The 12734-nt window shown below is 38.2% G+C and overlaps 2 protein-coding genes across 2 annotated transcripts; one reads left to right on the top strand and one right to left on the bottom strand.

The window, feature by feature from the left end:
* Window positions 1-7391: 7391 nt before the first annotated feature.
* LOC113713443 (anthocyanidin-3-O-glucoside rhamnosyltransferase-like) lies at window positions 7392-9422 on the top strand. Its single transcript, XM_027237173.2, has one exon. The coding sequence runs from the start codon at window positions 7861-7863 to the stop codon at window positions 9286-9288; it is 1428 nt and encodes a 475-aa protein (XP_027092974.1). The 5' UTR covers window positions 7392-7860; the 3' UTR covers window positions 9289-9422.
* Window positions 9423-10415: 993 nt separating this feature from the next.
* Window positions 10416-12098, bottom strand: LOC113713433 (UDP-glycosyltransferase 74G1-like). The gene is made up of 2 exons (XM_027237160.2): window positions 11325-12098; window positions 10416-11241 (listed from the first exon to the last, which is right to left on the bottom strand). Exons 1-2 carry the CDS (start codon window positions 11967-11969, stop codon window positions 10501-10503), a joined length of 1386 nt encoding a protein of 461 aa, XP_027092961.1. The 5' UTR covers window positions 11970-12098; the 3' UTR covers window positions 10416-10500.
* Window positions 12099-12734: the final 636 nt, after the last annotated feature.

Genomic DNA, 12734 nt, shown 5'->3' with positions numbered 1-12734 from the left:
GCATGTTGAATCCTTCGGGGATTCTCATATAAATATTATTTTCAAGATTTTCATATAAATATGCAGTAACAACGTCCATTAGACGCATATCTAATTTTTCATGTACTGCAAAACTCACAAGATATCTAAATGTGATAGCATCCACTATAGGTGAATACGTTTCATCATAATCAAATCCAGACCTTTGTGAAAATCCTTGAGCTACAAGTCTAGCTTTATATCTCACAATTTCATTTTTCTCATTTCTTTTTCTCACAAATACCCATTTATATCCTACTGGCTTTACACCTTCAGGTGTTTGGACTACAGGTCCAAAAACTTTTCTTTTAGCCAGTGAGTCCAATTCAGATTGGATTGCATCTTTCCATTTTGAACAATCATTTCTATACCGACATTCATCAACCGATTTAGATTCATGATCCTCATCAACTTCTATAATATCAAGTGCTACATTTCATTAGACTCCAATTAAATTTTTTTTTTTTTATGATTTCATTCTCTTCAGGAGCAACCTCTTCAAGAGGTTGAATTTTGTCATGACATTTAATCTCCAGAGATATTTCAAATCAATTTATACTTTGTTTAGGTAGGCCGGCCTTAAATTTATTTGTAGCACTCGTGCATGTCCTTCAGGGACATCAATTTTAGCTAGAGTATTTCCTGCAGGAATAGTTGATTTAATGACTCTTCTGGAGTCGATAAATATAACTTTCTACAAATGAAGAATTTCTTGAACTTCTAGTTCACATTATTGAGGATCGAGGAAATCCAATTTTTCAGATGATTTCCTTTTGGTTGATTTCTTCCTCCCCCTAATGTCAGGAATCGTAACTCATCAAAATAAAGATCACCCATCAATATTTTACGATATTTAATCGTAAAAATTGATTCATACCCGACATAAAAATTAAAATCTTTTTTTATTGGAGCCATATATAATATAAAGGGGGTATGTATAAATATTTGTCGGCTCTCAAATATTTTCACTTTCGTTAAATCATGTATTCATTGGGATCAGTAAACTTCTGATTTACTGCAGGTGATAATTATAAATTAAATGAGAATGAAGACAACTATATCGATAACCATTTCTCTCTCGAATGGTTATTATGATATAATTAACCTTTATCTCATTTGATTTCTAAACATGATCTCTATTGTTGTCTCATTTAATATCTCAATTTGATATCCATTTCAACGGATATTCAAATTCAATAAATTTTTCGAGACATGATAAAAAATAGTATTTTATTCATAATAAACTTTTCTCCTACAGGAAGAAATATAGTAGTGGCTCTTCTGGAGCTTTCAATCACTTATACACTACAACTGATTGTATTTGTCTCTCTCATTGGAATATAGTGTATATAGTAGCACTTATTAATGAGACACATATCATTGTCACCATAATTCTTATGGGACAAATATCATCACCATAATTTTTTTTGATCCCAAATATTTAACATTCATTTCTTCTTCAGGAAGAAAAGCTAATTACTATCATAAATTAAATCAAGCATCATACACCTTCGGGGTGTTTAAAGAAATTGGCCATATGAAGATGCTATTATAATTTTGATTCGTCAAATGTACTTCGGGACATTTATCTTTAGGACCTTTATTTTCTTGTCCTTATCATTATTATCCCACTTTAAGTGGTAACTTTTTCTCTTGTCATGGTAAAATATATATTTACCAAAATCATAGTCATGGCAACAATCATAACTAATAAATTGAAATGTAGTCAGATTCACTTCTGGGAATGGACTAGAATTAGCATGCAATAAGTACAAAATACTTCTCAAAATTTCTCTTAATATTGCTACTACAGGAGCATATTCGAGAAATCAATTGTAGAGAGTATTATTTTCAATATATCTTATGAGTAAAATTTTCTCGACACAATTTCAACTGAGAAGTAATTCTGAAAATTGCATAATTATATTTTTGTAGCCACAGGTAAATTTATCATACCAGACTTTTGAAATAATGACCATCTTCTAGTGGTCAAATATTTTCGTTCAAGAACGACCATCTTCAGGTGATCGAATCTTTTTCTTTAAATATTTCAAAGGACAAGTAGATCATCAAATATAATTGATTTTCTATACTAGCATCTCCAAAACTCAATGCATCAGAATATAAGTATTTATAACAAATAATTATAAAGATAAATAAGTAGAATTAAAAGGAGAAATATTGCCTCAAAGATGTCAAACAATATATGTTTGTGTTTAGTGATTGTTCAACAGTAAGTACTTGTATTTTGCGATAATTCAAATATTAGCCATAAGAAATTGAAATAAATTTGGGGGTCCGAAATTTACCTCAATCAGTAGACAGAAGTTGCCGAAAAAAAACACGGGCAGAATCTCGTATTTCACTTTTACTCAAGGTAAAACCTCCGTTTTCACCTTTTGCTCAAAAGTAGAGACTCGTGCTGATAACGTGTTATAAAACTAATAAAACTACTATAGTATGAATGGAGATATTAGAGGAAAAGTAGAGCAATGGAGAATGATATTCTTGTATTCCAATAAGATACAAAAGTCATCCCAAAGGGTGTCAATGTACCTTTATATATAGGTACTACAAGATTAAAGGAACAATCAATCATATTAAATACCCACTATTACAAGAATATGAAGAAACCTATGAAACGGTTCTTCCACTACATGAATAGATTTATGGATTGTAACTTCTATACATAATGTAGCCATAAATCATGAATTAATCCTCTTGGGAATACAAAGGGACATCCATACTTTTAATTGTTTCATAACATCTGAACCATTGATTGACTTAATTTAGGCAAACTTCATTCATTTAAGCATTTGCTCCATCTGGGGATAGGTTAAAAAAAAAAAAAAAGAGCACTCGCCACTCATCTCATCATTACCTGTCCGTTGTGTAAAAGAAAACGAATCGAATCTCATGGTCATATGCCATAATAATACTACTACAAGTTAAGAGAGGAAAGCAACCATAAGCTTTCGCTGGTGGTCATCATCAATGCATCAAAGTTTAGTTGATCCCATTAATTTGTCATATTCTTTGTTTAAAAAATTCAAACAGGTACGTAGTGCATCCGTCTGATCTAATAGTGGTTCGATTCCCTTCAAATTATTCTTAGACTTATTCAGGTCCTTCCTTTTCCCCTAATGTAAGATATCTATCGTATTGACAAAAAAAAAAGAAAAAGGGTTAAGAGAGGAAAGCATTTGTTCCTATTAGGTATGGTGATTGCTTTGTGCATCCTCCATAGTCCATATATACACCGATCATCTTTAACGATGTACATTTTTTAATTGTCTGTGCCTAAAATAATGAAAGAATTCATTAAATAAAATTTTAGTAATGCTCTGTGAAAAAAATGATATTTTAAAACTGATATATTCTTCTTTTTTTTTTTGTTTAATAGAAGTCAAGAAAGGCTAGCTGCAATGACACAACCCATAAAATCATACACTTAATGTTCTTAGTTGTTTTTTAATTCTTGATTTAGTGAGAGACTTTAATATTTGCAAGAAAAAGAGAGAGAGAAAAAAAAAAGGAAAGGGTCAAAAAACATGTACGTTAAATGTAAAATAGTTAAAAGAGCTTATTTTTTGGGCTGAAACTAGGGGTGCAATTTTAACTAATCGAGCCGAGCTCGAGTTAATTTTGTGAAGCTCAAACTCGAGCTCGAGCTCGACGAGCTCAAAATATCAAGCTCGAGCTTGAATTTAAAAAATAAAAAAATAATTATAATTATTTTATTTTTAAAAAATAAATATTTATTTTTAAAAATAAATAAAATAATAATTTTTTAAGAAATAATAAAATATCAGAGATATATATGTAATTTTATTATTAAAATAAAAAATATATATATATATAATTGAGCTCGCGAGCCAACGAGTTTAATATTTTTTAGCTCGAGCTCGAGCTCGAGATCGACTTAATTAGTTTGAGCTCGAGTCGAGTTCGTATTCGAGCCGCTCGCGATCGGCTCGATTCATGAAACACCCCTAGCTGAAACGAGGAGCTGTATTAAAATCTAGGGTTAATTCCACTTTGTCCCCCCAAACTTTGGATGATTATCCACTTAAGTCTCTAAACTTCAAAATGGGACACTTAAGTCCCTAAACTTATAAATACCTCCCACTTAAGTCCCTGAACTTATAAAATGGGACACTTAAATCCCTAAACCCTTATAAAATGGGACACTTCGACCACCAACGGCATTCAAGATTTGTTAACAATTTTCCTTAAGTGGGAGGTATTTATAAGTTTAGGGACTTAAGTGTCCCATTTTGAAGTTTAGGGACTTAAGTGGATAATCGTCCAAAGTTTGGGGGGACAAAGTGGAATTAACCCTAAAATCTAATGTAAGTTGAGTCCAAGATGAGAAGCATCGACGTGCATTTTCGTCGCCCAAATACCTGCTCCCTGGAGGAGGCCAACATATTATTCTTCTGGACCCGAGTCCACCCTTAAGTGGGATAGAAATGACAGTTGAATCCGGCTCTTCATGGGCCCAATTATTAGTTAGGTACATGGGCATCCTTTGGGGACAACTGCTAGATAATGTAAGTTTTGTGTGCAACATGTTACCTTACTTGTTTTCTCCAAAAAAACCAAAAAAAAAAAAAAAGGAAAGTTACTAGTAGAAAAGGTTAGACATACACTCCACATTGTAACAAGTGCAAATTATTCTTGAATTTATGGGACTAATATTCTAACTAAATTGTTTAAAAAAAAAAAATAGAAACATCATGTGATGGCTATGAAAAGCCACCCAAACGTTTCTCTCTCACGTTCTTAATTTTTTTAACTTATCATCTTAAAATCTTTTGTTGTTTGTTTAGTGTTATTTTTTATTTTGGTGAAGTGAAGGGGAAGAATGAGAATTCGCTCCAAAACCTCATAGAGTTACATTGTTAATGAAGCAATGCCCTACCAACGGAAATAGGTATTTAAGACATTTGTTGATAAAGTGGGCTGAGCCATATCGAGTTATCAACTGCCTTAAATTCGGTCTTTTATTGGGCTGAAGTTCTCTAATTGCTCCCCATGGATTGGGTGGTTTGCGCGAACGGGTTTGAGGACGAAGGTGCACACGAAATCCAATTCTCCATGGGCCCAAACCCCTCTCGCAACGAAAGCAAAAGACACGAAGACAAATCCATATGGTATGATACAAAACGGAACATCAATCATTTGTTTGTTGCCATTTTGTATTCTCTACTCTTTCAAGTTTATTTATTTATGGCTGGAAGTCTTTTTTGATTTTATCTGCTGAAACAGGATTTGGTTTTGCAATTGTAATCTTCGGTAAAACCGCAAAAGGTTAAAAAGCAGCATGGTTGGAAAATATCATGACAGAATAGCCAAAACATTTTTCAAAATACTTAATTGCAATTTCTGATCTTATGTTTCCACCCGGAGATTGTATGTAAATCAACCCCAAGTGCTGCTCTGCTCGTTAATTATTACACGGGATTGATAGACACCTAAAGGAGTGGGGTAGTAAAGATTGGTTCAGTTTTCTCTACATTATATCATTTTAGACAAGTAAGGTTAATTTAATCCAACATAAATGACTTTCTCAATAAGCAATACAGGCAGCTAATAAATCACCTTTTTTTTTTCTTTTTTCTTTTTTCGATACAAATTAAGGAGAGGGAAACACCTCTCTCAGCATACGATCAATTTGCACACCTATTTCTTTCTCTCCAAACAAAATAAGTTAATCTGCATTCCCAATCTCGTTGTAGCATTTCCCTAATCTGTTTCACTGCATATTGAAGTAAAGACATTCCTGTGTGGGGGGTTAAGACCTGGGAGGGAGTGTGAGGGTGCTCTTTCGTTGCGCGTGCACGGACTCAATTTTCCAAAATCCTCGATCACAAAGACCACGGAGAGTGAGGAATGGTGGCTCTTTGCTGTTTTCTTTCAAGTTGAATGGTGGTAGCTCACGACAGGACGAATTAAATGCTTCAAAACAAACAAAGAGTTCCAGTACATATGGTAGTTTGAGCAGCGCCACATTGAAATACATTAATTCGAAATCAGTTTCATTGTAGCAAATGAACCTGGCTGTCTGTACCCAGGCATAAATCCGCAAATCTCTTGTTTTGGAAGATCATTACAATGATTTTTTGTCTACTATATATGAGCAGAAATTTGTGAAGAAGAACCCGGTGTTATGCGAGAGTAGAGCTGTTAAATGGAACGAGCAGCTCGAAAACTCGATTGAACTCGACTCGATAAGGCTCGAGCTCGAGATATGCTTGTTTAATTAACAAGTCGAGTAAGCTCGACTCGTTTGTTATTCGAATAGCTCGATTAGCCTCGATAAGGAAGGGTATATATGTCATTTTACAATTCAAAAGTATAAAAATTGAAAATTACAGATTTTTAGTGGAGTTAATTTGCACGAGTTTGAGCTCGTGCAAGCTCGGCTCATTTGTGATAAACGAGTCGACTTCGAGCTCGAGCTCGAACTTGAGCTATATGTCTTATTTGGCGAGACGACTCCGAGCACATTTCAAAACTTGTTCGTCTAGTTGAGCGAGCTCGAACTTGGCTCGAATTAAACTCGAGTCAAGCTCGACGGCCAAATACTCGGCTCGATTCGACTCGATTAACAGCTTTATACGATAGCATTTGCCTTCCCATGCTCGTGCGGGTGCGGGCATGCCAACACCAGGTAACAAGCATACAGGTGCATAGTTTCTGAAACAAAACAAAAAAAAAAAAAAAGAAAAGGTAGAGAGGTGCATAGTTTTTTCCCCTTTTTACTTTTGAGTGCCAAATTCTAAAGCCATATTAAAATTTAGACTTGGAGCCAGTGTTTTCAACACTTTTTATCTTGTTCATGCTATTGATGTATTTGTTATTATAACATTTGGCCTACAATCAAATTATACACTGCTTTATCGAACACCTTTGATGTAAAACTAATCAGTCATACTCCATTTGATGTAACTAAGGGTGTTTTAAAAAGATAGCGAATGAGATTTATTTTTTTAACAAAATTAACTAATTAAGTAGCTTTTATTAAACTGTGCGAGAGAAAAAAAAAAAAAATCAACCTATCAAACTGCATATCAACTACTGTCACGTAACATCAAAGTGCATTACCTAACCCGTAGCAGGACTGGTAATTTACCGGCCAATCGTCCGTTGACTAATCACTACACGTTGCACGTCTCATCGCCATTCAATAAGCAACCTAACCTCTTATATAAAGTGTGTGCGTGTGTGTGTTTTTTTGGGGTTAATCAGCATCATCATCATCATCGGACGGCCGGATCAAGTTGCTTCCCACCCACCCGTCTGCTAAACTACCACCCGTTAATCACAGTTGATAATCATTAAGACCAGGACATAAATTCTCTGAAATCAGAAATGTTGATACGCATAGGTCTTGCATCTATCTATGCTCCATTAGAGTATACCATTAAACATTAGAAGAAAGATGCGTCATCAAAACTGTCAAAATATTACTCCCGGCCTTAATTGCGTACGACATTTGCTTCTTAAAAAAAACGGTTACATTTCAAATAAAAATGAAAAAAAAAGGAAGAAGAAGGAGGGGGGAGAAGATAGATCCTACCTTTTATCCAGTAATCTATAGCAAAATGCAGAACGAACACCCTTGCTATATAACTCCACTCCAATTTCAACTTTCAAGAACCAGACCCTAGTCTCCTTTCTTGCATGCTGCATGCTGCATGCTACATGCTACATGCTTTGCTAAAAGGGCAACTTAAAAGAGAAATAATATAGAGAGAGAGAGAGAGAAAAAGGGAGGAGTTTTCAAATTTCAATCACTAAGATAGGAAGATCGGGGAAGAAACTCACTCTAAAGAAATGGAATTTAATGGCGGACTCCGTCTCCATGTGGTAATGTTCCCATTTTTTGCATTCGGTCACATTAGCCCATTTGTTCAGCTGTCGAAGAAGCTATCCTTGCATGGCGTCAAGATCTCTTTCTTCTCTGCACTCGGCAATGTCAGCCGCATCCAATCCATGCTCCGCTCAGATTCAGCACCCACAACAACCCAAGTCATCCCTCTCACTCTCCCACCCGTCGAGGGTCTTCCCCCCGGCCTGGAGAGCACCGCCGATCTCTCACCTGCTCAGTCCGAGCTCCTCAAGCTAGCACTCGACCTCATGCAGCCTCAGATCAGCTCCCTCTTGTCCCAACTCAAACCCCATTTCGTACTCTTCGATTTCGCCCAGGAATGGCTCCCGCCTCTTGCTTCTCAGTTAGGCATCAAAACCGTCTTCTACTCCGTATTCGTCGCTCTTTCTACCTCTTATCTCACCGTCCCCGCCAGACTCCCTGAAGCAGAACCCACAAGACCTCCTGCGATTGAAGACTTGAGGAAACCGCCGCCTGGGTTCCCCGAAACCTCCATCAAGTCCGTGAAAACCTTCGAGGCCCGGGATTTCCTGTACATGTTCAAGAGCTTCCACGGTGGGGCCAGCGTGTACGACAGGGTGCTCAGAGGCCTCAACGGCTGTGACGTCATCCTCGCCAAAACATGCAGAGAGATGGAGGGCCCCTACGTTGACCACGTGACGCAACAATTCAAGAAGCCCGTGCTGCTAGTTGGGCCGGTCGTTCCGGAGCCCAGGTCAGAGCCTCTCGAAGGGAGATGGGCTTCATGGCTGGGTCAATTCGAACCCAAGTCCGCCATATACTGTTCATTCGGGAGCGAAACATTTCTGAGTGACGAACAGGTCAAAGAGCTACTGCTGGGGTTGGACCTCACGGGACTTCCATTTTTCGTGGTCTTGAATTTCCCTGCGGACGCCGACATCTCTGCGGACTTGAAGAGGGCGCTACCGGAGGGGTTCTTGGAGAAGGTGAAGCACAAGGCCGTAATTCACGCCGGGTGGGTGCAACAACAGCAGATCCTGGCCCACCAGAGCGTGGGCTGCTACGTTTTCCATGCGGGGTTCAGCTCAGTTGTGGAGGCAATTGTGAACGATTGCCAGCTGGTGATGCTGCCCGTAAGAGGAGATCAGCTGCTGAATGCCAAGCTAGTGAGTGGTGATTTGAAGGCTGGGGTGGAGGTGAATAGGAGGGATGAAGATGGGTATTTCGGGAAAGATGACATAAAGGATGCTGTGGGAAGAGTGATGGTTGACATTGACAAGGAGCCGGCCAAGTCCATCAGGGGTAATCACAAGAAGTGGAAGGAGTTTTTGCAAAACAGTGAAATTCAGACGAAATTTGTCTCTGACTTGGTGAAAGAGATGGAGGCCGTGGCCGGGCTTCGTACAGTTTAATCCTCCAGTACTTGATGTCATGTGTCCTTTAATTTTATTTACTCTTTTGAAGAAGAGGGGTTTCTCTTCTCATTTGTTGCTTTATGATTCGAATCCATCGCTTACAAATAAAACATGTCATGCATCCTTTTAAATGAGAACCTCTTAGTTAAAGTTTTATTCGTCCAATGTTATCAGGGCGGTACTTGTTGAACACTTGAAACGAAACAGGTTTCTACATTCTTCAACACCACCAATATGGCTTTACAATGATGTATGCGAATAGATCAATTTGTTACCATTTTGAGCAGTGTAGTAGTGATCATTTTGGTCATTTACTATTTAAGATATATATATTTGGTTGTTTCATGAGAAGATGAATGGACTGAAGTGTAACCCAAAATTGTTGAAGGCCTCGAGCCCCCAAAAAAATTTACAATATCTATAAGAAGAAAAGGAAAAAGGGAATACGAGTATGGGATGGGACATGTTGTGATCTTTCAAGTAAACAGTCGACTTGGCCCCAAAAAAAAAAAAAAAAAAGTTTCAAGTAAACAGCCGACTTAACGCTTGACACTAATTAAAGAATTCTTTGCTGACCGTGGGTAGTGCGTGCCTTCTATAAATTATTGGGATTGAGTTGGAGCCATTTGAAGTCACGAGGACGTAGAACAGATTCAAACAATTCGACGGCCGCCGCGCCAAAATCGGAGTCATTTGTCAGTCGAGTCAAGTGTTAACTGTGTCTGTGTGAAGATGAGACATGCATGAGATGAGATGCAAGAAGAACAAGACCTAGCAAAGTTCCACCACGGGAAACGAAACGCAAGAAGAACAAGATGTACACCAAAAAAAAAAAGAAAAAAGAAAAAAACCGAGAGGGAGCAGTAGAAGATTTCAATCAAGCACAAGTTCATTAGAATATTCCCATACCTTTGCAAACGATATAAGTAAGTATTAAGCGCAGTTAGCTGGTAGGAGAGACTAAAATGAGAGGTTCACGTACGTAATTTTCTTTCTTCTGCTACAGTATTCCCATGCATTATTGTTCTTTTTTTATTTATTTATGTTAAACTTTCACAAGTTCGTCGCAATCTCATCGCACACACCAAAATACACGAGAGACATTACAATTTACAAGCAAGAAAAATAAAACTACTTTCTTTTCTTTTATTAATTTGGGAAAAATGAACAAAAGTACAAAAGCAAGAACAATGGAAAATCTCCAATTTGTCAAGCGTCTGGTTGTCCGGCACCGCTAATTAATTCGGCTACAAATTCATCAATATTCCTATCAGAACTCCCACCCTCATCAATAGCTTCCTTAGCTAAAGTCTTCCATTTAATGCCGTTCTCTTTGATCTGCTTTCCCTTTTCTCCCTCCATAATCTCTCTTATACAGGAAACTAACGTTTCCCTTCTCACAATGCCTTTCTCATCCGCTGCAGCCCTCACACCAACCCCCCAAACGTCCTCAATAAACTTAGCATTGGTGGGCTGGTCCGTTAACTGCGGCGCCGCCACCATCGGCACGCCTAAACTCAATGCCTCCATCACCGAATTGAGCCCACAATGGGTAACGAAACATGCAACCGATTCATGTGCTAATACCTCAAGCTGTGGACTCCATGTCACCACCAACCCTTTCTCCGATGTCTCATCAACGAAGTTGCTTGGTAGCTTTTCCTTCTCAAGCGCCCTCACCACCCATAAGAATCTGAATCCGATCTCCATCAAAGCGGAAGCTATTTCCTCGACTTGTTCTGCTTCGATCCCTATCCAGCTACCGAATGCCACATAGACAACCGAGTCCTTCGGTTGATTGTCTAGCCAGTTGATGCACAAGCTGGAGTCTGGCTTGAAGAGATTGATCCCATAACCTGTATCATCCTCAAGGCGTTTATCCAAGTACATGGATGGAACTGTTGGACCCACTGTCTTCACTCGCCAAAGTCTCGCCATCCAATTCACCGCCTGTTCAATCATAAAATACTATTTGGTTGATTTACTGTTACTGTGCAGTAGATATAACTAGTACAAGAGGAAGAAATGCTTACATCTTCCTCCAATTTGTCAAATATGTTGAGGATGACCCAGTCTGCTTGGTCAACGTTAGAGAACTGATTAACTTGTAGGTGACGATAAGCCGGATAGGAACCGTGAAGGTAGATAAACGACGGAGTTTCGTTTGGTTGAAGCAGCGGCAATCCAGGGAGTGAAATGGGGGAGTCAGAAAGAGGAACCGATAAAAGTCCATGGTAAACATGGTAGTAGATGCTGTCTACAGCACACATTTGAGTGAAAAAAGCAGCCGTAACAAGTCCAAACTGCTTAGCTACATCAAGAGCCCATGTCAAGTGTGGATCATAAATCACGGCTTGAACTGGTTTGCCGTCGTCTTCTAGTTTCATGATAAGATCAGCCAAGGTTTTCGAGCCGACGGTGGCAAATTTTTCCACGTAGGCCTCGAAGCTTTCAGCTGCTGCATAGTCACCGTCGTCGTAGCCATCTGAAATGGTTTCAAAGTTAATTGACCTCTTAGGATCGGTGTGCATAGACTTGGACAGGAAGACGGTGTTGACAAAGGTGACTTTGACACCCTTTGCCACCAAACGCTTACAGAATTGGAGCAAGGGGTTTATGTGGCCTTGGGCAGGAAATGGCAGAGCTAGAACATGAACTTTGCTTGATCCCATCGTCATTTCCTTCGATTTTTCTGTGTATTTCTGTCCGAGTACTGCGACTACTAAAGAACTAATAAGAATGCCGTTCTTACCCGGTGGACCGCAGCCTTCTGCTGGCTGCCAGAGTTGACTTGTCAGAAAGAAAAAGATAGGGAAAGGAGCTAGGAAGGCGGGAAAACTTGCAGTGCAAGCGTTGTCGACCGATTTTGTGCATTTTAATAAAATGTAAATTTGTTTGTTTATATATTATGTAAATTAATTGTAACACAAAATGTAAGTTTAGAAGACTTTGTCGTGAGTTAAGAGCCCAATCAAGGGTATTTAACTTCAGGAATAGTTGCCCCTGCCCCTAATTTCTGGAAGAATGATGAAGCACGCTTTTCAAAAAATTCTTCAAAGAATTGTTGTCCTCATCCTTGCTGCCTGCAGGCTGAAGCACGTTTTCATCCTGAGTTTCCACGCCCCATGTATTAACTTGAACTTGGAAAAAAAAAAAAAGAAACTGGCAGAATATCTTCAACGTTGGCATTTGATAATCTTACAATTTCCAATGGTTTTAGATGGAATTTTCATCGTAACATATTTCGGGGACTACTTTTGCATTGTAATTCATCCATCAGTATATATATTTTTTTGTATTGTAAAACAAACCAGTTATTGATTGGATGAATTTTCAAGAGACAGTTAATGTTTATGATCACTACACTGCTCAAAATGGCACAAATTGATCACCACCAAAAGAACTGTTTCTCGAGCTCTGTAGTATGCGTCAAAGTAACACCT

This window comes from Coffea arabica, chromosome 1e (genome assembly GCF_036785885.1).
Source record: "Coffea arabica cultivar ET-39 chromosome 1e, Coffea Arabica ET-39 HiFi, whole genome shotgun sequence".
NCBI classification, from domain to species: Eukaryota; Viridiplantae; Streptophyta; class Magnoliopsida; order Gentianales; family Rubiaceae; genus Coffea; species Coffea arabica.
The sequence above is the reverse complement of the archived record's forward strand: the minus strand, read 5'-3'. Positions and strand labels throughout refer to the sequence as shown.

Bases quoted from the DNA above. Each gene is read 5' to 3' on its own strand.
- LOC113713443 (XM_027237173.2), top strand. From the start codon at position 7,861: ATGGAATTTAATGGCGGACTCCGTCTCCATGTGGTAATGTTCCCATTT.
- LOC113713433 (XM_027237160.2), bottom strand. From the start codon at position 11,969: ATGACGATGGGATCAAGCAAAGTTCATGTTCTAGCTCTGCCATTTCCT. The intron at 11,242-11,324 runs GTAAGCATTTCT...ATGATTGAACAG, and splicing joins TTGACAAATTGGAGGAAGAT to GCGGTGAATTGGATGGCGAG.